Source organism: Plutella xylostella, chromosome 17 (assembly GCF_932276165.1).
Source record: "Plutella xylostella chromosome 17, ilPluXylo3.1, whole genome shotgun sequence".
In the NCBI taxonomy this organism is placed as follows: Eukaryota; Metazoa; Arthropoda; class Insecta; order Lepidoptera; family Plutellidae; genus Plutella; species Plutella xylostella.
The window spans coordinates 244,668-272,184 of NC_063997.1; the positions used below are offsets into that span (position 1 = coordinate 244,668).

At 36.7% G+C, this 27,517-nt stretch overlaps 1 protein-coding gene across 6 annotated transcripts in view; it reads right to left on the reverse strand.

Moving 5' to 3' along the window:
- LOC105398466 (extracellular serine/threonine protein CG31145) overlaps nucleotides 1-27,517 on the reverse strand; it is a 63,995-nt gene that overhangs the window by 14,497 nt on the left and 21,981 nt on the right. For all 6 annotated transcript variants that reach the window (XR_007267222.1, XM_048626695.1, XM_038108773.2 and 3 more), the window contains exon 3: nucleotides 5,627-5,911. Coding sequence is in view for 5 of the 6 variants with exons in the window: in XM_038108773.2 (XP_037964701.2) it covers nucleotides 5,627-5,911 (285 nt within the window). In the remaining variant the exon portion in view is untranslated. The remainder of the gene's footprint in view (nucleotides 1-5,626; nucleotides 5,912-27,517) is intronic.

The following is a 27,517-nucleotide window of genomic DNA, read 5'->3' on the forward strand; positions in this document are numbered from 1 at the left end:
AGTTGTCGAAAACAATTTGGTAAATAACACGACATCGTGGGTAAATAATAAAAACAAGTGCATATAAATTGCATTGGTAGAGGTGTGTGCGGTAGTGGTCGCCGGTGTTGAAATTTGCACAAAATGGGTGGATCATACGAATGTATCAGTATTTGTATCACAATAACATATCAATTTTATTTTTCCTGACTTACGATGTTTCTAGAAAAGTAACAAGTTATAGTTACTTACTTATTTTGTGGAAACAAATAAAAAAACAATATGAAAAGTAGGCCCCCGTGGTAGTAATAGTGCTGACTTTAGTAAGTTATTAAAATAGCAGTTTTACAAATTTTATTTATTTATTTTACTGGAATATAATTCATAACTGTACAGCATCTGTAGAAGAATGCCTATACTTACCTATTTTTTATATTTTTTATGCTATAATTAAGTCATCATTTATCAGGTACATTCACTTGATGAATTTACTTTTCCACTGTTGATAAAGATCTGTCTGAATGTATGCAAATAGTCATTGCATACGTTATGACGATGACACATAATAATATGGTAATTTGATTAAAATATCTTACGTACGTACTTAATGTTTATTTAACAATAGAAAATAGCATAATGATATCATAGTCATCTTCCGGATGATGTCCTTGGAAATATTAGTGATAAGATAACATTATAATGTAATAAAAGTGTGTATTCTGTATGAGTCAATGCCCACTTGGTCGATAGGCATGCCTATGCCACCAGCTCAACATCTCTTACTCTTTGAGCTATTAAAAACTCTATTCAAAGGGAATTTTGATCTCCGTAATTTATTTGCATTTTATGAGTACTTGTAGTATCGATATCCACATCGATATGAAAATGTGCACATAGCTGAATATTACTTGATTCAAGAGTCCAAACAGATGTATTGTTTTATTTTATTAAAAAAAAAAAACGTCTTTACTTACTTAGTATTCAAAATTATTTAGTTACACCAAGAAGTGTGTTGTATTTTAATGATGTTAATGGTGTTAAATGTCAGGTTTACCGACACCGACACAACTTATGCATTCGCTATATTTTTGGCCTGCGTAAGTATGATCACGTCTCTACATTTCGGAATCAACTCAAGTGGCTCAATATCCGTCATCGAAGGAATGCTCATATTGTTTCCCTAGTCTATGGTATAGTGTATGATCCTAATGCCCCTTCTTACTTAACAGAACGCTTCTCATTCTTCGACTCTACTGACCGTCCTCAACGGTCAAGTAGAAATATGATCTTTCGAACCCCAGAGCATAATGCGGCAGGGTATTCGGATTCTTTCACCGTGTCAGCGGTTCGCTTGTGGAACCAGTTACCATTGCATATAAGGCAATCGCAGTCCATTGAAACTTTTAGGTCTAAGGTTCGTCTGCACTACCTCCAGAAACAGAACAATCAGCTTAACTGATATAATACACATGTTTTGTTGTAAGTAGTATGTAAGTGTGATGACGATGATAATTATTATTATATATATATAAAATATTATTTTAGTTAAGTATAGTATGTATTAGGTTTATGTATTGTATAGGTAACCTATAGGTATATATTTATTATACATGTATTATATACAAGTAAGTGTATTCTAGTGTTTGTAGGTATTTTTACAAAATTATCTTTCCTCTCAGTCTTTCGCACTACCTATAACTTTCTCCACAACACCCAAGGTTAGCTGGAAGAGAATGCTGTTAGCATTAAGTTCGCCTATGTACATAATTTTATTATTGTGCAATAAAGTATTTAATAATAATATATTTAGCTGCCTTAAGATTATAATAATAATATGAGGTAATGGATATTTGGGAAACTTACCCAGTCGTAATAAGAAATGTAAGTGAAGTAATCTGCCATGTACCCCATCGATTACATAATGTAAATGAGTTGTGCCACAGACCCATCGGCGAGCACAACCCGCGGCCCAGGGCCATTGATACTTCTTTAGCTACCTATCTAAAAATATGCTTATGCTATTGAATTTACATAGACCATTTTACATACTTATGTGTAAGTACAGCTGAACACAAAAGAGTAGAGATTAATGTTTTTGGAACTAAACAGATTTAAACCTGGCAATAAAAAAAAACTTGTGATTTGTGGTCTGTTTCTATGGTTTGAATGTCAAACTCGCCCTGTTCCGGTATAAACAAATCGAATTTTGCTTAATTTTGGAGTTTTGTGGATTGTTGAGTTTGTTCACGAAGTGAAAATGAATAAAACCATTCGCAGCGAAGCTAGACAGATGATTTACAGCGTTTACCTACGATGTTTGGCGGAGAATGAGGCTGGAGAAGTATTAGTCAATATATACGATGTTTATGAAAGAGCAGCGTTTTATACTGGTGAGTAGGTACTTAATTTCTAACCATTAACATACATTGCTTATATTTCTTGTAAAAAAGTACTATTTTGATGTAATAGAATGCCTTTCAATGTGTATTTGTTATTCTTATAGAGGTTAGAAAATACTAGTGTCAAACGTTACATGACATCAGGGTCTGGATGCTAATGTTGTCAAAACATCAGGTCTAGATACTTTTTTACTAACCCCCGACTCAAAAAGGGTATCGATAAGTTTTACAGCTGTAGGTGTCTATGTGTGTCGGTCTCTCCGTGTAGAGTACCTATTGTAAAAATATGTGTAAGAATATGTAATGCCGAGTTGCAGCAAGGGACTTTAAGCTAATGTGGACATTAAATCTATGTCTGTCTCTTTCTGTCCGTATACTGTCAAAGCAAGGCAACAATACATTTAATGCCGACATTAACTTAAAGATCCTTTCTGCAACTCAGTGTAAGAGTCGGTATAAATTCTCCAGACATAATAATTTGCAAGTCACTGCTTTTCTGACCAATTAAATAATTTGTTGCAGGAAAATCGGTAAACACAGTTTTAGAAGAATTGCCGGGGCACATTTGAACTTTTTCCTGAGCAAGAAAAAACTGTAATAAAATATCGATGTGTGATACTATCACTTTTCTCCTATAGTAATTACATAATGGGATAACCAACACATGTTTCAGTGCAAAAAAACATTATGAAATACACAATGAAATAAAAGTTACAGTTGATTTGATTTAATGAAATTCATTCAAGACTGCCCCCCTCTCCCCTACTAATTTCTTCTCTTAACATAAACCTCCCCAAAAAGTCGCATTTTATAATTAGTAAATATTTGAAACATTTCTCGTTTTGATTTTTTCTGCTAAAGTATCGTGATACTTTTGTCCGTTTTCTATACTATAATAGTGTGGCCACTTTCTTAGATTGCAACGCCCTCAATTATTCTCTACTCTTTTATGTTCCATTGTACCTACTTATAAAAAATACATTGCAGAATATAACTTTTGTTTGTCATACTCATAGATTTTTTTTCTGCCAAATTAATGTGTACCTACACAAAGCAGAGATATAGATACTTAATATTTATTAACTATTGCAATTAGAGTTTTCCACTATCAATACAACATACAGCGCTAATTTATGTCCAACTCCGATCCGACATGGAGTCAAGTTGGGCGGCGCTGGCCGGTGATCGCGTGACGAATGCGTTTCATCGTGACATCATCCACCGCGGACTAGTGCAGTGCAGGCGCTCCATCAATCAGCCCGCGGCGGGCCTTGTTGCCGCGTGATTTAGGAGGTTTTACACCCATACGTCGCGGCAGGCATCGATAATAATATTATTGGTGCTTGGTGTAGGGTGCTCACACACTAAGGTCAACACTGAGTAGCTTGCACAGTGGCACTTACATTGTGGTGACCCTGAAAACCATTTTACATAAGTACTTGTTTTATTATCTTTCCACATAGGAGGCATCTTCTCTATCTATCAACGGTGCTCTATTAGCAACTCTTTAAAAAATATCGGAACGATAGCGCAAAAAGTATATGACACTTTATTCATGACTGTTTACAGTCAGGTCAATGCAAGTGAATCTGATGTGCGAGTAACCAATAAATAGTAATTGAGTAACGATCACGAGCATGTTCCTCGCTCGGTTATATTCGCGGTCGGATGCGCCCGCGCACGCCGCCGCCGCCGCCGCCGCGGATCCATAATGTAACGATGCAAATGAGAAGCAAAGCAACGCAACAAATCACATCATAATTACGATTATATTATACATTTAGCCGTAGTTTAATGCAAGGAAAACTTGCAGCGGACATTTCCTGCATTAAACTTAATTTATGTGAACCGAAAAAAACTATACGAAAATGAAAATATTCGTCTAGATTTTTGCCTTGCTTACATTTTTCAGCCGCTCGGAAAAACTGGCAAGTGGCTGGAGCATAGAGTTAATATCCATGTTTAATTCTTCTTTATTTTAGAATCAGAATCAGAACTAATTACTTATCTGAAACCTCAGGTTACGGGTATAGTTACAATACAACCTTCAAGTCGTAGTAGTGTCTTGCTCATGTCTATCCCGTTTGAACAAATGAGGTATCAAAGATCAATATAAGTTTTAGGCAATTAAACAATCAAATAAAACATGAATTTTTACCCCACATATATATATCCACTGGAGAAAAACACTACCCCAATAGATGTCACGGGGTTATCTATAACGGGTGAAATGTTTTCAGTGACTCAACATAATTGTGTACCTATTTGTTTAGAAAAGTTCAAACTGTGATCTATTATTATTATAACATAATCTCTGTTTCTGTTGAATGTTGTTTATTTCCCAGTATTGGGGACACGCATGAAGCCGATACATCTGCGGCAGTTATCACCTCGTCTAGTGTATACTATACATAATATACATATAATATATAGGTAGGTACACGTTATGATAACAAGTTATTTACTCACGATAGCAAAATATACTCAGAGTAGGTACATCAAATTTGTTGTTATAATGGATATTATCGATGTCCGCTAGTCAAAGTAGGTGATCGATTTGTATGTATGAAAAGTTTTATTATTATGTTTCTTATATTTACATTTATTTTAATGTTTTATTGATACTCTGTCTCGTCTAGTATAAAACACATTTACTTACCTAGCACCAACAGTAATCTCAATCAAAATATATTTACGTTATCTGTGATAGTTTCATGTGTTTTTTGTTTATTTACTTTGCAGATTTTACCTAAAGGAAGGATATGATTCAACCAAATATTTAAAATATTTTATAACTTGCGTTTAATTTGGGTGTTACAGTAAACTTAATAACAACTCTATAACCTTTAGACCTGTATCAGCAAACTTGACAAAAATGATTTAAAACTTGTTTACATAGTTCACAATGTAGCTGCGTAGGTACATGTATAATGACATAATTAGATAATAATAATCGGTTCGACGTAGTTGATGAATTAGCTGTATATTTAGCTTTAATTTATCTCTACTTAATCCTTTGTTATCATGTTAAGCATTACGAAAATAAGTCCTGAAATATATACCTACTCCACTGTAACTGACAAGATAAACGGAAAATTCTTTTGAAATTCTTAAAATTTCCCCTATTACAAGGATTTGTACTTACTTATCTATTTCTAACTGCTCTTCTTTGTGTATGGCATCACACACAACATTAGCAATCCTCACAACGTTGCACAAAACAAAACACTGAAAAAAACACCACCAACCTCTTCTGCAGAAAGCGCTTCCTGAACTCGAGGTAGGCGCCGCGGCCGCGGTCCGTGTCGTCGCCGAGGCGCACCCGGCCGTGCAGCGGCGCGCGGCGGGCCGTGTAGCCGTAGTCCATCTGCAGGTCCACCACCAGCATCAGCGTGAACAGCACGGCGCCGGCGCTGAGGGCCAGCGCCAGGCGCTCCTTCAGCTTCATGTTGAGCATGGCGGCGGGCTCCGGGCGCGCGCGGCTCACGCGGCGGCCGCGGGGACACTGCCCATCGCACGCGCACAGCCCCAACCTGAGATAACAACACACTGTCAGCTGATAGCAAGAGCAGGCGCTGCACTCCGGCCGCGCGAATATCTCAGCGCGCCGGTGAGGATGGGAGTACGGAATGATGGGGTCTGTAAATTCCTGATCGTAAAGAAGATGTAGGCTCCCTAAGGAAGAACTCGGATGGCTACTAATATTACAAGGTGCAAGAGATGTGGGTGGTAAAACATGGATGTGATACAGGAGTGTAAGAACTTCAAGTGCTCTACAATTATTTTCAAATTTAACTTGCACTAATGTCGTTATGTCGCCAGTCTTGCGTAGGTTTCATTTTCGCAACTCCGATCTCATTTCATATTGTCTTCAAAGGCACCATATAGGCAGATTGGTATGTAAATAACAGGGTCGTTGTCACAAAACACAGTCATAAACTAAATAGCTTTCAGAAATGTAACAATACACTGCGCGGGAGCAAAGTTCGAATACTTATGTAGAACATTTAGAGATTTTTATGCAAGCATATGAATTATATATTTTTTTACATTCTGCCTATTCTGAGATGAGAGTCGTTTATACTATTTTTAGGAACTTAAGGCAGAAGAATATCTTGTGCAAAGTTCTCTATCTTTCCTTATTTATTAAGAATTTCTTATTAGACATTCCTCGCTGGAAAATACCTGGAAACAAACATTGTAGAAACATCACTGTTTTGAGGAAACACTGCAAAATATTATGATCAAAGTAAAAGGATGTAATTAAGTACCTAAATAAGCTGTACCTATTACTTTTGTGCGTGGTAATGTTTTAGCTTGTGTAACCGATTTTGATTTAGTCTTTTAGTCTTAATCTATAAATTTAGATAAGTTTGTATTGTACGCCGATGCACTCAGGGACAGTGTGGCATGATAATGGTGATGGAGTACACCGAAAAAACTACTATATTAATTATGGTGGGAAATAGTTTAGGTGTGTCAAATTCTGATATAAATAGAAGTTTTGCTATATTAGAAAGCATTCCTGCAAAACATATATTTGTTTGTGCATTTCCTTATTCTTGCACACTGCCTGACAAATACAATTATATGACATGTAGCCTAAATAAAAATATGTACAATGCGTGTTATAAATCTGACTGTATCAATTTCTTTGATACTAATTTGTATGTAGACAATTTTAAGTTGACCTGGGACAGTTTATTTCTGTCCTTAAATCAGAAACGACGTTTAGCTACAGAAGTAGCTCCTCTTATTAACTCAGTTATAAGCATTATAACGAAGAAAACTTGTGTCCCTATTGACACCGTCAGTAGTAATACTGAAAATAGTACAGTAGATTTAAATTAGATTTTCAGACAACGGGAGAGCATCATAGCGTTGATATAAAGATTGATTCAGTTCACTGCTCTCTCGGCTCAAAACTATCGAAGGACAAGACATTTAAGAATGAATTTAAATTGGTACATCAGAATATTCAGAGTATTTCTTCTAAATTGTTAGAAATAGAACTATTTTCGGAAAAATTTAACATTGATTGTTTATGTATCACAGAACATTGGTTAGACGAGAATAAAATGATGTTCCAATTAAAAAATTACAAACTTATAAGCTGTTTTAACAGAAATATCAACGAGCATGGTGGGTCACTTATATTTCTTAAAGAAAATTGTAAATGTAAAGAACGAAAGGATATAGTTGCTCTTTCTGTTAAACACCATATAGAAATTTCATGTGCAGAGCTTAATAAGTATATAATAGTATGTACCTACAGGCCACCTACTGGTGATTTTATTACCTTTGAGACTGTTATGGAGGATGTTCTAAGGTTAGCTTCCAATAGTAAAAAGGAAGTAATAGTGTGTGGTGACTTTAATGTTGACCTATTAGGTGACTCTCCTAATAGGTCGAAATTGTTGTTACTTTTTAAATCATTTAATCTTTTTAATGTTTTTCTGGAACCAACTAGAATTACACCCACGTCAGCCACTTGTCTAGATAACATATTCTGTAACTGTGAGTTTAAAGACAGTAGTGTGATTAATTGTCTGAGGTCAGACCACAGTGGGCAGACCATTACCTTAGTAAACACTGACAAGACAAATAAAACTAAGGTGAGATGCAGACCGATTACTACAAAGAAAATTGACAATTACTTGAAGAAACTAGACGAAAAACTTCCGAATGTTAAATTAGATTGCAATTCTAATGAGATGTATAGTAACTTGTTTAAGATAATAGCTGATGAGTTTGAGAGTAATTTTGAAACGAAGGAAGTTTTGATTGACAATAAAATTAAATTTTGTGACTGGGCTACAGAGGGTATTCGCAAAAGCAGGGCGACATTATATGATCTGTATGAGATGAAAACATTCATACTCCGACCTGACTTTCAATCTTATGTGAAGAAATATAGCAAGATGTATAAATGTGTCTGTCACTGTGCGAAGACAATTTTTATTAATAACAAGATTAAAGACTCTGCTAACAAATCTAAGGCCGTTTGGACTATTATTAATAACGAAACGGGGAAGAATCGAACACGCGAGACAAATTTATCTTTGAAGGTAGGCAATGACATTATAACATCGAATGATGCGGTGGCGAGGGTCTTTGAAGAGTTTTTTACGAACATTCCTTTAGAGACTACGTGTAACCTGGATTCTTCGGCTGCAGCAGCTGAAACCCTGACGAAGGAGAACGCACCTTCAACCGATAAGGAATTTAAATTCAGATATATTAATACATTAACTATTATAAAAACATTTAAGTCATTAAATATGAAGAAAACTGAAGACTTGTGGGGAATGTCAGTTAAATTTGTTCTTTCTATTATTAATAAAATCGCCCCAATTTTAGCTAACATCTTTAATAAATGTATCGCTGAAGGTGTGTTCCCAGATCTTATGAAATTTAGTAAAATTATACCTCTGTTCAAAAGTGGGGATATGGAGGACCCTGCAAATTTCAGGCCTGTCTCGGTTCTTCCAGTTTTGAGTAAAATATTTGAGAGGGTCATACTCAGTCAGATGCTTTTGCATTTCAATGATGCTCGATTGTTTCATAGCCAGCAGTATGGTTTTACAAAAGGCAAATCAACAGCCGATGCCGGTACTGCGTTGATTAAGCACATATTTGACGCCTGGGAAGACCATCACGATGCTATTGGAGTCTTCTGTGATCTGTCGAAGGCGTTTGATTGTGTAGACCATCAGACTTTAATTTCGAAACTTAGATACTATGGAATAGGAGGAAAGGCTTTAGATTTGATATCTTCATATTTAGACAAGAGACAACAAAGGGTCGATATTAACAATACTAAATCACAGGGGGCTCATGTAAAAATAGGCGTCCCTCAAGGATCTATTCTAGGACCATTTTTATTCCTCATTTATATTAATGACTTGCCTTTTATGGTTGAAAAATTGACTAATATAGTTTTATTTGCTGACGATACTTCTTTGCTTTTTAAAGTTAAAAGAAGAGAAAATAATTTTAATGAAATTAATTCAATTCTATCTGACATACACGATTGGTTTACCGTTAATAATCTTCTATTGAATTCTAAGAAAACGAAATGTATTAAATTTACACTGCCGAATGTTAGACAATGCGATACTAACATTATTCTAGATGGGAATAAATTGGACCTAGTCAATGATACTGTCTTTCTTGGGATGACTATAGATTCAAAGTTACAGTGGGGACCTCACATTGAAAAATTGTCTGGAAGGTTGAGCTCCGCAGCTTTTGCTGTACGGAAAATTAGACAGCTGACCGACGTTGAAACCGCCAGATTAGTTTACTTTAGTTATTTCCACAGCTTATTATCGTATGGCATTTTGCTTTGGGGTAGAGCAGCTGATATTGAAACTATATTTGTATTACAGAAAAGAGCCATCCGCTCTATATACAAACTTGGTTCCAGGGATTCATTGAGAGAACTATTTAAAGAAATTAACATCCTTACAGTTCCATGTCAGTTCATTTTTTCCAATTTAATGTATGTACGAAAGAATATTTCAACTTTTGATACAATTGGCAGTAATCATGACATTAATACTAGGAACAAGCATAAGCTGGCTTTTCCAGCGATGCGTCTGGCGAAAGTTAATAAATCGTTTTTAGGGTACTGTATTAGATTTTATAATAAGCTTCCAGCAGAAGTTGCTCAAATGCCAGAGAATAAGTTTAAGTGTTACATTAAAGAGAAACTCAGTAAAAAAGCTTATTATAAAATTGATGATTACTTAGAGGACGTTAATGCATGGCTGTGATAAGTAGTTAGCTCTGCTCATATTATTATAATAATAATTATTAAGCTTATATGTATTGTATACCAACTAGTTTTAAGTCTTTTTTTTGAAAAGATGGCTCAGGAGTTTCTTGCCTCCGTTCTTCTCCTTAGACAGAAAGAGCCCCCCCTTATCCGAACGGAGAGTAATTTGTAAAAATTGACGTTCATCAGAAAATTTTATATTTGTACGATGAATAAAAAATTTTGAGTTTTGAGTTTGAGTTTGAGTTTGAGTAAGATGTAGGACTTTTTGAAATGAAATCGGTTGAGCAGTTTTTGAATTAATTTTATAGAACTATGCATATATACATACCTAGCCTACTTATAATATACCTACACAAAAACTTTATAAAATCAGTGTCAATAAAAAAATCGTTTATTCATTTTCAAACAAAACATATACATTTATGCATAACACCCCGAACAATACAATTGTTTCTCGGGGTAGTACACTATAATTAGCTAGGTATTTTTATAAACGCTTAAAGTAGGTATAAATACAATTAAATTATATGAAACACGTCTAACCATGACACATACAGCCAGTTATGTACTATAGTTTATATAATCCCAATATACATATATAATTTAGTATACCTACCAAGAATTACAGGAAAAATTATGATGAATAGTTTATTGTATGTCATATAGCGCATCGATCACTCACTGACGCCCTATCATCTCAAATGTCATAAATTGTTGAACAACTCTGCCAAGTTATGCTCGGGCTGCAATGCAATTAATTGAAATTTTTATTCCGATAGCTATGCATTATGCATGAATATAAATATATGTACTAAGAATATACATAAAAATAGCGTTACGTTACATGTACATAATGCGAGTAAGTTCCTAATATTTATAGTGATTGACACGTGTATTACGTGTTACGTAGACATTCGTCTAGACATGAGTTTATTATGTTTGAAAATGGAATATTTCCTATGTATAGTAAAATATAATTAACTTAGCAGTCACTCAAAGTTAGGGCGATAAAAAAATATAAAATTAAATAAATTATATTATTAATTTATTAGATAAATAATAATAATTAAATAATAATATAATAATATATAATAAAAATAATAATGAATAATCAAACTTTGTGTTTAATCGGAGGAGCCATAACTTAATTTATAATATATTTATTTATTTATAATAATATTATATTTTAATATTTATCAAATGTTTTTTTTACGTGGAACAGAAAATACTATTCTACATGTTCATTACAAATGCCGAAACATATAAAACAAATTGCAAGTAAATTTGATTAGCTCTTGTAGTAGCTCTACAGTAGGTGCACCACGGCGGCGGCGGCGGCACCGGCTGCTGCTATCGGAAACACATAACATCCAGCTTTTACAGAACTGTACAAAATGCCATCTCGCATTTGTTTTTGATAGAATCGAAACTGAAATTCTGCTGTTGTACAGTCTGCACCGGGCTTTTATGTGCTCTAAAGATGTTTCTTTCAGTAGAAAGCAAGTGCAGAAATCAATCATGAAACATCACAACCGTTCACAGTATGCGAGATGGCATTGTGCACATGTGTCCACCCTGAGTGTCCAGCACAGTACCTCGAAATTATAAAGTTACAGACGCAATGGAGACACTGGTCTAGCGAATAATCAAACTTTGTGTTTAATCGGAGGATCCATAATGTATGAACAGCGGACGAAGCAGAAGGGCGAAGATAATGTACTTAATTGCTAATCATAAAGTGTCAATATTATTCTTTATCAACCGCTAGCAGCCCGTACTTATCCACCGACTAACTTATTCCACCTTATTCTGTAGATCATCGTTTGTTTTTCTCCCGTAGAGCAGGATAAATGGACGTTATTCCACAAGTCATTTTGTTATTCACCGTGATAAAAGAACAATTTGACGAAGCTTTTAAGAACGAAAGATCGTTTTCCTAACTTTATCTACGACATGTTGTTCGTGCTTAGATCGGGTAAACTACGAGTAAGTACCAACTTTCACTGAACGAAAGTTAATGGAATAAGCTTGTGACCATTTTAGGTATAAAAGAAGTAGCTCATTAAAATATTGATTTAATTACAATTTTTGAGCAGATTTAAATTGAATGTAGCCATCCACAAAAACCCACCACGATGGAACTTTACCACAAAAAATATAGACTGAAAACATTCGAATCACAATAAAAAAAACAAATGCATTGTCACATAATAAGAGAGCTCTCGTATCGTTGAGTGCGGCGGCGGCGGCGTGAGGCGGTATCGCGAGGATCTTTCATTTAAAACTACACGCCGAATCCAATTAAAATTGATTATGACTTTTGGTTTTCATTTCATATTTTAATAAAAACTTCCCGCGTGTGTTTATATGCACATATTATCGAAGTTTCCAAAGCATTTAATAACTATCTAACAGATAACTACTCCACATAATAACATTACTTACGTCCACATAACCAGCTTATAACCGACCATAAACAGCCTTAGCTTTAAGCTAATCTAACTGGTAGGTAGTTGATATGAAAGATATTATTAATATGAAGGCAGTATATGAAAGTGAGAGCGGTATCCCACGGGAAGCACGGCCAGAGGTGATATTAGGGCTGCATAGGGGCTATTACACGGAGCTGCGAGTATCGTGAGTATTATGCGCGACGCTGGTTTCACTCACTAGTCTCACTAGATACATAATAAGGTTAATACAGAAATCACCTAATTTCTTTTTTGGCTTCGTTGGATTAGAATAGATTTTGTTTTCTTGCAATGCAATACCTAAATAGGTAAGGTAGGTCAGGTTTTAATGGATTAACTATGACGTAAAATACATTAAACTTTACCCATGTACCTACCTAAATATTTTCATAAAAGTGCAAGTGACATTATTTGGGCTAGAGAAAAGAGACAACTATTCCTCTAAACCGGCACTGCTTTGACACGCATGTAATTAGTAGAACAGGCCCGCGCACACCACTAGTTACACGCTTGCCTGAGTACGGACCCGCTTTTTAATAAACTAGTCATTCCAGCAAGCACGGTGATCATTTCGTCAGTCCAACCGTCAGGAGAATGGCCTAATGAGCTGCACATTGTCAGATGCACAAAGGAAAATTATTTGCTATTATGATGATAAAGCCACCGAACCAATTAAATAATGCTTTAACATAATTATAATGCGCCTAACATTAAGTTAGATGTTTCGTACTCATTGGTTTATGCATTATAAACATTTATCTTCATACATTACATTGCATAATATGAAATGTGTATACTCTCATATAAAAAAAACTCGACTGTAATCCCTGAAGGGTTAGTCTGAGTTTTTTTGCTATAAGTACATTTGCACTTATGTTCTAGGTCGCGAGCCGTGTCGTCGTTTTTGAATAATCACATTGATTCATAAATGGAGTAAGTAGTTTTGTCTTTCCTATTGTGTTACTGAATAGCAAAGCCTTAATACTATAATTAAACTAGAAAATGACGTCCATAGGAGATCTATAATACACATACACGGTAACTCAAAGGCGTATGTCCTAAATACACTTGTCTAGTGACGTCATCACCCACCCCCGTAACGTGCGGTGTGCTCATAGAACACGCAACGTGTAGAGATTAACCTTTGTCTAGCGTCTGCTAATAGAGTTGCCCATCACGCGGCATCACCGACAATAGACAGTAATAGCAGAAGCCTTACATCGCTCGCGTGACTGGAAAAATGCTCCACAAAATACCTATTACTCCTTCAAGATTTCTATGCTCTTTCAGGCTGTAATATACGTCGTTTGTTGAAACAGGTTGATGTGAAGACTACCGTCATTAGTAATTTCAGGCACTGTACAAAATATTATGTACATAAGCGGTGTTTTGTTTACTTTAAACGTGCTACTATTCTAACCTAACCTTGAATCAATATTGACTGCGAACGTTGTAGTGATCGCGGATACCGATCATTGGTCATTTGCGACGGAATAAATGTGGTGCGTACTTTACGCTCCACGAAATGTTTCATACTTATCTAGAATGTTTTCTTATTGTTTTTTCTTTCAAATTTTATATATCAACACAATTCTTCGGGTTTATTGAAACGTTTATATCAGCCTGTATTAGCTACGTATGTTATGTTAGTCCCAAGGCAGACATTCTGTAAAGAGATAACAACAGTAGAAGGCTCTACCTTATTTTATTGTTGTTTCATCCCCAGCCTGTAGCAGTCCACAACTGGATAGGCCTCTTCAAGGCACGCCTCTGGATGCGATCTGTAGCTTCCCGTTTAAATGATTTCTCATAGGAAGGTACAACAGGTAGTTGCTACGAAGGAGCAACGCATAACATGACAGAGTGAGCCGTGTTCACTCGTATCTAGGGTCTACTGCGATTAATCTATGAACAATCTTCATACGGTGACGCGACATAACACGACGTACTTCCGTGGTTATGTCAACCATCGCTTAGATTCTTGAGTCATCTAGTAAAAATATAAGCCTTTATACTGTTATTTACTCTAATGTACACAAGGCATAAAAAATATATGTGCTGATTACTAAACTAACTTGGCAAATACCATAAAAACTAATCCAGAATGTCTTATTATAAAATATTTTGTTGTCCTGGAGTTGCACAGGGAAGGCAATAGGCATCTAATTACAGCCAGTAACTAAGAGATTATCAAATTTTTGTACAACGTCACTATTATTATCTCCTGCACATCGGACATACATACTAAGTTTATGGGTCCATTGCCACCGTCAGGACACTTACAAAATCACATTAAACGAAAAACCAACGAACGAGAGCTGTAATTTTGTATTCGATACGTTTAGTGCATAGAGATAAGAGTCGCAGCGTGGCGGTAGAAGCCTCGTAGAAGCGGACACGTGCACCCACAGACTAGCACAGTCACCCACAGACAATGACGAGGAAACCTGCATGGGAAATGGGGCAGTTTTTCACAACACGTCTAAGCACAATCAAGATGCAGAATGTCGAGGGAAAAAATATTATTAAGTGTTATATCTATCGGCTTTCTACCACCGTAATGCTGCGATCATCAGTATAATTATTAGAAAAAATATTAATGCTTAATTAGAGGTTTAATTTTAAAGTGGCCCCTGATGGCCCCTGTGGGTGTTGGGTCTGCCGTTGGAAGACTTTAATTTTATTGGTAACGGAAAATGTCATAGCAATTAATTTAAGTAAGTACGTATTAAAAAGATCTAATATGAAAGCAGTAAAATAATTATATTCGTATGCCAGGAACGTTTAATGAGATGGCATTTGAAACCCTTTTATTATCGTGGCATGTAATTACAAAGTGAAAAGGGCAATGTTTTACAAAAACCCTTGGTAAGTAATTCTGTTTATTGTAAACTAGTAATTACAGGACTATGCGTGTCGCCCCACACCTGCTGCTTTCAAGTTATTTCGAAAGTGTCGGTTTATTTAATAGACAGGTACATATAAACAACCATGTTTGAAAAATAAAGTCAATAATAATTTAAAAAAATAGATTCATACCTTTAAAATATTTCCGATGTTTATGTAAACTTTTAAGGACCCATATTCAATATTGTATACTAAAATTAATAATTTATGATTACTGTTTGTACATAATGTGTAATGAAGCGTTACTTTGTTTCGTTATACGTATTATGTGTAGCATATGATAATAAACCATTCAGCTTTCTAAACCTATTCATCAGCAGCACTTGCAGTGAACTGCCGGCGGGGCTGGATCAGCTGGATGTGGATTGATTTGTGATGAGCAGCGGCAGCGCCCTCTAGTAGTAGCAATTGACTGGCCTGATGCACTCCAACCGAGTGACACGAGCTGGCTTCGGTGGCGACACTGTCTATGTGACCCCGTGCTGGCCACACTATTTGTACTGAGTTACAAGGTCTGTCCGCGCACTGCAGTGTATGAGACTCATTGGACCGCACACAGTGGATCAAACGGGGCTAAGCCAATGACAAATGACTTCCCGTGCATAGGAAAATTCGCATTTAACGTGCCGTTCACATTCATACGGGTAATATTACAGTAGCTTTGCGAGTCCGGCCAGTCGGTGTTATAATAATATCAACTTTCAAGACATTGATCCATTCCTCAGAACTACGTCTTGCTAGAATAATGTAAAAACGAACTGTGAAATCGAGTACTCACTGTGAATAATAAGCAAAAATTGTCTCTAACCTATATTGTGAGAAATAATATACTTACTGTGAGGAAAATTGATCCTGGCCTTATCGTAGGGATTGAATAAATTCTCACAAAATGACATGCTAAATAATATCGTCGTATCCATGTGACACATGGCCGGTACACGCTCGCAACGCACGCCACGCACGCCCCACACCCGGCTCTCAGAGGTAATCGACATAAATCCGATCGCGACTGACTAAAATACCGATCAAGAGTATCAAGACGTGCGAAAATTTAAGCACGTCAAGTATAAGCCCTGAGAGGGTTCCCCTGTAGCCCGCATATGTATATGAGGTCGAAACGACGAGAATTAAAAACGCTGAGACCCTCGAGTCTGCATTTAGACGAGTGAAGAAAGTGTATTTAAATGAAATGTATTGAGGGGCGGAAATGAGGTTCTTTCACGACGCTCATTGCGACTGAGACCACACTGGGTCCGGCCCTGCGCGCAGCAACTTGCTCGGCTATTCATGGAAAAACTTAAATAAACTGTAATCTTAACCGACTGAAGCTTTAAAGGACTGCATAAATAGAGCCATTGACACTTAACTCCCACAAAATGATTTGCTAACTTTATATGAATTTATATGATATGTATAAAGCAGTCGAGTCCATGAGATAATAATTATTATGTAGAGTTAGAAACCCATTACATCTCAAAACGGATGAGAAACAACATAAGTAATTAATTAATTACCGATTATGTATTTAATGGCGCAGATTGTACCATATTATGATATAGGCACTCTGTTGTCGCGAGGAGGCAACGAAAAGTTTCCGTGAAAACTGAGGCAGTGTAAACAAACCTGCGAACAGCTGTTCAAATGTATCTTCATCGGCAACAGCCGTGAGGCAATATTTATCTGAATATAAGTAATTTTTCAATGGAGTTTACTTAATTTGAACATTTGTTTCCGTGAAGTATTGTCTAAGCCATTGTAATTAAATGTGGTCGCCTCAAGCAGGCCATTAAAATTCTTACAATTAAGATTAATTTAAAATATTGAATTATTGAGATTTAGGATGTGGTTGTTTGTTAAATTAAGTAACTTTTAACTTTACCAAATTTGAATTATTTGTATTTGTTGCAGATCTGTTTAAATCGTAATTTACAGTTTAAGCACCGTAACTATTACATAAGCTGTAATAAGCTTTAAGGAATTAATGAAATGATTCACTCATTGTGTAGCAGTGGTCAGCGTCCTTGCGCCGGCGCCGGTGCACACACACAATACCAGCAGTAATGCGATTTATTTCAGAGATACCGCCATCCCGCTTAGACTAACAATACACGAACCAGATGGTGTATCACGTAACAAAACAAAGCATAAAACTGTCTGCATTTTGTTTACTGTCAAACCGTTTTAAGTTCAGCCTAATGACAATCATTGTACCAATGAATAAATTCTTCTAATAATAAATAAACCTTCTAACTGAACTCATTTAAAATAAGAGCTCAGTGGTAGAAGTGGGGTGTTATTTGTCAAGACTTTTATTTTGCGGTGGCACTCCATCTTGTTCGTACCTTGTTAGTCTAAGCTACACCGCCGCCGCCGCCGCTCGCACGCCGCTGAACTTGAAATATTCACGCAATCACATCAACAATGTCAATGTCAAAACGTATTATGTTATTGTAATTTGTGGCCACGCCATTATGCACCTTACTCAATGCAGTGAATGGGCAGGTGAATGAGCGCTCGTGATTACATTCATCAATGATCACAATGTCACCTCACCAATACAGGTAATTAGAATGTACCTATTTAATTATTCAGGTTCTTTCTACTTTTGATTCACCTTGAGCACCTGCCTACGTAATAATGTGAAGTTGTGGAAGAAGGCTACATTACACTACCATTGAGTTTGGAATCAGGAATGTCATTGCTGTAATTCCTGAAAGAATAAGCAGCGATATATTTCTAGAATAGATTATATTCTAATTGATTATAATTTTTAGGCTTTACGTTTATTTAAAATAGTTAACGGTGTTCATTCGTGAATGATTGTAGATCGCTTTGACTAACCGCGCTGCGAGACGGCATAACGTACAGATTGTACAGTAACAAACGATGCTCACTAATTCAAAATCATACGTTGTTTTGTTCAGCCGCGTGTGACGCGATCCGGCGTAAATAATCCCTTGTCATTCTGCTATTGAGCAGTAACGTGGTAGTAACATTTGCTTTGTGGTAGTAACGCACTACGTTCATATGAACAACGACGGCGTATTGTTTCCAAAATTACAAACTGAAGACGTTGACTAAGTCTCGATCATCATAATTAATTATGAAAACGATTATTGAAAATATTTTTCCGAGCGTAGCTTCCTATAGTAATTATAACCTTGTATTCAGGCAGATTTTTATTCAAGTTAGCAAAAGCACTGTAAATTTTTCACGTAAATATTTTGAATAAGTTATAATAATTTATTATTGTATCGCGCAGCGTGTTTATTGTTGCTGGCATTGATTTACGAGTAGCTATACGTAGCACTCCGAGGACACCAATCTTCATTTCTAAATAAGCAAACGAATGTATATCTTCATTTCTCTATCATTAGCCGAAACACTGAGCTGAAACACCGTCCTCGGCCTTCCTCATGCAACCAACCATGGTTCAGTGGGCTGAAGGGCAGGACCTTTTGCGTTTGAGGAGTCTAACATACTTTAACGCCAATAACTTAAAATTGAAAGTCTGAAACCGAATCCAAAAACCACAAATTTCCATCACTCTACTGAAAGTGATACCTAGGAGCCCGCGCCGCGCCGGGCATGGAACCACACACTCGTGGAAGCACTCCGCTGCACCGCTCATGGAAAGTTCTCAACGAGCATCATTCGAAGCACTTTCCACGACATTGTCTGTGAGCATCCTAATGGCGCGGTGTGTCGGGTGGGTAATAATCCGTGCACCTCGTGATTAGGGTGGCCGACCCACGTGGAAATTGAAAAGTAACAAAAACAGTGCGCCCGTTCCGCCCCGCGCCTCGCTGAACTGACGCTTGTCGTCGGTGGCTACTTGACGAGACTATCTTCCGTAATTAGGAAACTTTCGAATTGAAACCGAAAAATCTTAATTTTTGCGTGGTATAAAGTCATGTATGGAAATGGTTTTAAGAAATACTGGTCATCTTTATTTCATTTAATTATTTCAGTTTCAATCATCTCATATGTAGTTTAGAACCAAGAAGGCTGCGTTACATCTTAAGTATAGGTATACTTAAATGATTTGTCCTGTAAATATACACCTACTAACCTCATATTAAAATGGATCTATACGCATACATACATTCTTTTTAAAAAAAACTACTTCAAATCCCTTTCTCGGGGAACTGCAAATTGGGGAAAAGGAATAGAATATATCTTTATTGAACACCACAAATTAAAACATACAAAGAGAACTTATAAACTAGGAACAATGAACAATAGGCGACCTTATCGCTTAGAGCGATCTCTTACAGGTAACCTTAAACATAAAGAAATAAAAGTAAAGAAAATTTGAGGGCGGTGTACCTACTACCTAACTACTTATAATATAGCTAAATAAACCATACCTACATACTATAGCTACATAAATACTAACATAATTTACATATTCTAACTAATATACCTACATACCATTATTTACATACATACAAACATACATACATCTTATATATATACAATAAATACCTATATTCATACAACATCTCGAAAGTAGGTAAGTAACTATTGAGAAAGATAATGTTTTTTAACAGAACTTTTAAAAACCTGCAGTGATTTAGAGCTACGGATACTTAGAGGCAGAGAGTTCCACAGCTTAATTGCTTGAACCGTAAAAGAGTCGGTATAAAATTTGGTCGAATGCGCAGGATATTCCAGTAGAAGTTGCTGAGAAGAACGCATAGGCCTTCCCTGCGCATTCAAACGAAATTCAAACAGTTCCTTTAAGTAGTTTGGTGCACATGGGTTGAAAAGTATTGAGTACAAGAGAGAAAGAATATGTGCATTCCGTCGGAGGCGAATCGGGAGCCACTTGAGTTTAGTGCGGTATTCTGAAATATGGTCAAATTTTCGTAAGCCGAAAATTATTCGTATACAGAAGTTTTGAAGGCGCTCAAGTTTGTTTAATTGCTCCTCAGTGAGATCCGGATAGCTGGCGTCAGCGTATTCGAGTAGAGGAAGAAGAAGGGTTTCAACAAGCGAAACCTTAGTAGATGTTGGTAGAAAATTGCGCAGACGCCTTAATGAAGAAGCAGACGCAAATATCTTTCGGCTCAATGCAGCCATTTGCGGAGCCCAAGTTAGGTTGCTGTCGATGTAGATACCAAGGTTCTTTACAACATTGCTGAATGGAATAATGTTGCCATCAAAGGATATCGGAGGTATCTGGGGCCAGTCAACTCTCGACTTCAATCTGGGGCTGCCTAGTACTGCAACCTGTGTTTTGGTTGGATTAATTTTCAATCCGTAGGATTTGCACCACACTGATATGCTATTCAAATCGGAGTTGACACTTGAAATCGCATCAGGAAGATCTACCGGTGTTGACTGCATATATATTTGGAGATCGTCTGCATACAAGTGGTAGAAAGAAGAAAATTTATGAGAAATGCTGTTTATGAAGACAGCGAAAAGTAAAGGAGATAAAACGCCACCTTGTGGAACGCCGGCAGAAGAGTTACACCACGTAGAAAAGGAATCCTCTACAGTCTCTACACGAATCCGCTGTCGGCGCCCATACAAATAACTATGAAACCAGCCAACAGCTCCTGGAGATATGTTGAGTGAACTCAAAATTCCTAGCAGTATTTCAAAGTCGACTGTGTAGGAACTGAAACTCCATTGACCGGATTGTCCGGAGTCACGAAACTACACGCTGCTTCACTCACGTGAGTCGCATCTGGAGTGAGACGATCTCTATCACTCACGACTGATTCATTCACCCAAAATGGAGACCACTCGCTTTTGAAGGTACCCACCATGTACCCACTGCCTTCTAATGTAGCACAGTAATAAGTTGCGCACGTATTGTTCGCAATACGTTGCTATATTCAGGGCGTGCGAAGCTCCAGATTATATAATTAAACATTAGACCGACGATACCGTCAGTGAGGTGAGAATGATCTGGAGGAGTTGCACAAGATCAGGATTGCTCGCTGTTTCTTCAAGTATCTTGCTTATTTTAACGTTTTCCATTTGTATAACTCTCTTTGCTCACATCTAATACTTCATTTGTTTCCATCTTTGATCATCAAAATTAATAGTAGGTATCTGATATATACCTACATGTACTTATATGATTTACATCCAAATTCTGACATGAATCATCTCTAAGCTTTATTGACAAGAGCAAATTGTGAAACAAAAATTAATGAGACTGGAGTTACGCCAACAACCATAATAACAAGACGAAATTGCTATATAAATAGCATAACATAATCAAACTAGTTATAAAGTTATTTATGTCATTTAAATTATACTATTTTGTATAGTTAGTTATACTTCCTAATAGTATACGGTATTGGCGAACTTCAACGCAACTCATCAAGATAATTATAAATTTATATTATTTCATCCTCTATCTCCTCATGATCTTTTCATTACAATTCATATACCTACTCTAAGTAGCTTACCTAAATAATAATACCCTGCCCCCATAAAATAAGGATACTGAATGCAGATCTCGGATCCTAAACATGAGGAAACACGAAGCCTTCACATGCTATCTAAATAGATCTAGATTCTAGCGTAAATATCCCAAGTCACAGTCGTTGCACTCAACCTAAACTATCAAATTATTGAATTTCAACACAAATGTAAGCTTCTAAGCTAATCGTTATTTTACGTGTAAATCATCGCTTCGACGCAAGGTTCGAGCCACACAAAGCGCAGGATAACATGAGAGGCCACAGCTTAATATGCGTACAGTGTAGTCAATGGACAAAAACTGATAGATTTACAATGTATGCCGTACGTGCCTCGCGCATGCCCAGCAGAGATTACCAGCACGACATTACTGCCATTGACGCCTGTGACTAAATAATTAAAACGAATGGCTCATTCAACTATTCTTATTGAAACTGCAGTTAATGTCTAGGACTTCTCTGTTGTAGAGTTTTAATTGCGTAGATAACACACAGTCCCTTGCAATGTCATTGAAATAAAATGTTACCTCAGTAGGTTCTTACAAGTTTTATTTCGGATCGTTATGACCAAAACTGAATGTTTTAGCACCCGCACGCGAGTGTTGCGATTGCATTGTTTTCATCACCATCACTAACAACAAGCGAAATAACACGACATTGGCATGCTCCCGTTAAAATGGTCAACCTTGGCGCTGTCGGAATGCGTAGATAGTTTAATTTTGTTTTACAACGTTGTGTAACAATCGCGAGCTCTAGTGGAGCTACCACCGACCGGCAGGAGGAGTTTACGAGGAGGCTGACGGCTTCATAGAGCACACACGTTCGTTCTTTCGCAGTTGAAAACAACGCCGATAACATGACGACTGAGGTTTTGTTTTTACAACATCTCCAGTGTGAATAATCTATTTTTTATTTATTTTGTAGTCTACTTTTAGATAGGTTAATCTACTAATAATATTGGTGTTGAAATTATTATGTTTTAGTAAAAAAGGCGAATCGTCCCAACTCGTCGCAATAAGTATTGTTAAATAGTGTATGGTGAGTGGGAAAACCAAGCTTGCGTACCTGCACAACCGCGAAGTGTTATAGCTTTAGCTGCTCAGTAAGGTGCACTAGTGTGGTCCCTGTAGTGTTGTACCTGAGACCTAGTGCTGACTAGGGCTGCGCCTGGTGTAGTGTTGTGACCGGCCGGCTGGCGGCGCGCCAGTGATCGTGACCTAGAAGTGCATCTATAAACAGAAGGAACTACGCGTGTCCCGTACTACCGGCATCTGCTGACGTAGTCACTTTTATCTATTTATTTACCTTTTTACCATTGTGATATTTTTTCATAACTTGTGGCTTTTTATATTTAAATCAAAGACTAACTTAAAGTAATTGATTAGTTATACCTACGTCCAATTTATGTTATTTTGGAAAAAAATATATGGGTTATTATTTTTAAATTCTATAAATGTATTTGAATGTGTTTACAACAAAGAATTTATCTCTCCAATAAAATGTAATGCGTGCCTTGTGTTTATGTAAACTACACAGTTATTTTAAACAAACCCTGGCACGAATTGTGAAGCGAAATAATATCTATGATATCAGTATTTACCAAACATATCATACTTAGGTACTTCACATAAGTTAAATATCTAGAAACATGAATGGTATCTTGATAATGATTTAATGTGGTGAACTGCGGCTATCACTAATTGAATTAGTCCACACAATTCGACTTCATACCTATAACAAATAAAATAAAATGTTTAGCCATGCCATCATCCATCACGACCCATTACGTCCCCACTGCTGGGGCACGGGTCTCCTTCCAATGAAGGAAGGGTTTAGGCCTAGTCCTAGCCATGCCATTAGAGGTCAAAGATTTATTTTTAATATTTCTTAAGTACCTAATCCTAATTAAAAATTATGTTTTAAACTAAACGTTTAGAAGGGCGAACGCAACCATGTGTCGAACTTGATCGTTTCTGACATTCCAACCATTAGTATAAGCAGACAATTATCTCAAGCGTTATCGAATATTTAAGGAGACAATTAATGAATATCACATGTCTGCAAATATCTTGTCATAATTGCCGATGATATAACGCGTGGATTACCGTGCTAGGTGTGCGGGTGTTGGCACTCGGGCGGCGGCGGTGTCAACGTCCGTCCGGCGTTACTCGTATTGACATAATAAATATCTCACGCGGAGCAAAACATACGCAGACCGAAATATAATCTGACGCGACTGTTATTCTCGCCTCTTTAAATGCGTAGGATTTTGCCAAATCACTCTGTTTTGTGTAATAATAAAGATTGGATAATAAGGGCTGGTTATAGCTGATTTCGGCCGCGGCGACCAATAACCGAATCACTACTTGGATATACATGTATACAGGTGCTATGGAATATTTAATTAAAAAATTTGAAATTTTATTAAAAAACACACTATATTATGTAAGTAGTTAGGTTTCGGGCTGATCGCTGGAAACTAGGCAAGGGGTCAGCCCGATCGATGATGTCCACGTCTGTTGAAGCGGAAATGGGGAAGATGGGAGACACCTGTCTCACATTGTACGATAAGTATTTATTTAGTGACTAATAATGATATTACAAAATATTTCATAAATACGTTTCAGCTATATTATAATACTTTAATTACCACAACAATGGCTTGAAGGTGTTTTCAGGTCAACTACCTTAGACATGTATAAGATAAGTGGTAATCGATTGATACGTATTTATCATGCAAAGGGTCGATATAAAATAAAAAGTGCCGATTAAATCTGCAATATCGATGGAAATCGAAAAGTAAAATCTCATCCGGTTATACGTAGTTTTATTGTTATGCCGCCGCGCCGGCCACGCGTGGCTGTAGCGATAAAGTAATTTAAGTAGAAATTAACACGCAGAAGAAAACCATAACCTAAACATTAATTACTAATATCAAAATAGTCATGCTTTTCAACACGTTTCACATAAAGTAAGTAAACACCATCCTAGTCAATGTATTTAGGTTTATATTTGTCCTAGAAAAGGTTCTTTGGTCATCCTCATCCTGCTACTACCAGCTACCGAATCCATCGATCGATGGTCTATCCCTCTATCTATTCCCTTATTGGAAGAAGACCTGTGCCCCAGCAGTGCCAATGAGGGAACGGTTTAGAGTTTAGGCCTAGTCCACCACGCTGGCCTAGTGCATGTGGACCCCTCAGGATACTAATACGTTTTAAATATCACATTTCCTTAATAAATCATAGTCTAAATAACATCAATAAGTAGGGAAAGAAAGCAGCCGTGCGTACACAACCGCTGGAGCGAGACTGATGCGGTCTTAGACAGTTTTTACCGTGTGCTAGATGAACCATTTCCCACCACAGTAATTAGTATGTTAGGTCACACACAATATAGTAAGCATAGATAGTTAATGTTGATACTTGCAAGGAATTATTTCCGGTTCATTAAACAAATGGGTTTTACGTATAAAACTTCCGATGAGTAAATACATTTAGTTAAAATTCACTATTTATGTTCAGTGCAATCCTTTCTTTACAGACGAACCTATGTATCTACATTTGAAGATTAAGTAGTGTAATAAGTTTTAAGACCATTTTCCTTTCGTTTGTTTTTTTCTACTTGAGTATATTATTTCTAGTTCAAAAAGTCGGACTGCTAGTAGCCGGTAGCCGCTGGCGCATGCGTCGGAAGCGGAACCTGCGCGCGCGCACGCGATGCTGCAGCGGCGGCGGCGGCGGGGGCGGGGGGGGCGGCGCGGGGGTGCGGGGGCTTGCGTCACGACACACTGCGCGGTCCGGAAAGTGAGAATGCGGGGCAGCACGAGCACACCACAGATTCTTGATCCGAATCTGGAGGAAAGTGAGAGTTCACTTTTTTTGGTCGCGTGCTACGAGCTTTACGCGAGCCCGAACTTTTGACTGGCTAGGAACACGGAACATGGCGTCTTTAGTACACAATACATATATTATGCAGGTAATACCTATATCCAGGTATTATCATAATACATAATATGGTAGGTACTGTCTAATTACTTCATGGGCCATTTAACTAATTTCGGCAAGTAAACATTCATAACTAGAGGTACTTTGATTTATGATTTTCAAGCATCATACAGATATTACGACAAAAACAGGATGAAATTGTCGTGCCATACCCATACCGTAAACTAAGTCAACAGTCGTAAAAAAATATGAAACAGAATAAATAAAAGTGGAATAATGAGTTTATGATTGTCTGAAGTTAATGATGTTTACTGATGAACGTGACGTGACAGACATCTAAATACCGAGTATTGTCTCTATAGTAGCTTCATCATACATCCAACTACTTAATATGGTTTTTATTTTCCATGAGGTTTTCAGGATATTTATGGATATTAATTCACATTTCATTTATCATTACGCTGTAAATTCATAAAATACGATACTCACTACTGTCTATTCAACTGTATCAATTCTTCATGACGTAGAGGTGAATCTCACTAGTGTTATTTATGTTTAAAATGTTTTGATATTGTCATTCATCGTTTGAGCCTTGAGTTTTTTTACAGGATCACCCAGTCGTGAGGGTAAAGACCTCGCTAGGCAACAGCCGGGTGGTGCTATCTCTCGAAGCGATTTCTTCCATTCAAACATCAACAATGGCTGCAACAACAGTGTCAACAGCACGCAGTCACTGTTGCACTGTTTACCAGATTTTTACTCATTAGAACTAAGGGATTGGCCATTCAATAAAAAACGTTTGAATCTCTTATCCTCTGATCCTAGTAATTCTCTAATTTGGAAGATGATATATGATTCTTGCTTTTTAATTATTTTACATGAATTCTATTTTTATTTTTCATACAATATTAACAATCTTCCAAATCAAATCAAATTCTACCTCAACCTACTAGTTTTTAATGGATTATCCCGGATAAAACGTAGGATACTACTGAGACATAATGTGGCACTACAATCCTGAAACTTGTTTTTAAATTGGTTTAGTAGTTTTGAGTAAGTATATTGTTCTCAACATACATACACACAACAAATCAAATTATACACGTAGTCATATATTACACCGAACCCACACAGTAATTGATCGTATTAGTAGCTGAGCTTCAGTCAATACCGACAAATGAAGTAACGTGCCGTTTGCAGCCGGTCGTTGCAACACCGCACTGCGCATGTCAAGTTATACTTTATTTTCAGTACCTATACCATTTGGTACAAGTATGAGTATTTAGTACGAGTTGAGACAACAAAAGAGCCTTCATTCAAACAAAAAATTAAAAAAAAATGTCGAAAAATATTTGACTAACATAAACACACTCACTATTATTTAATCAAATATTTAAAATCTAACCCCCTTATTCATAGAAAAGTTACAAAACGTTTTAACTAATAAACTGTTTTGTCCCTCTCCGACAGGGAACAATTTGTTCTTTGACAGAGAGGGACAAAACAGTTTATTAGTTAAAACGTCTTGTAACTTCTCTATGAATAAGGGGGTAAGTCTTTATAATTTTGTATTAAAAACCAAAGCTAT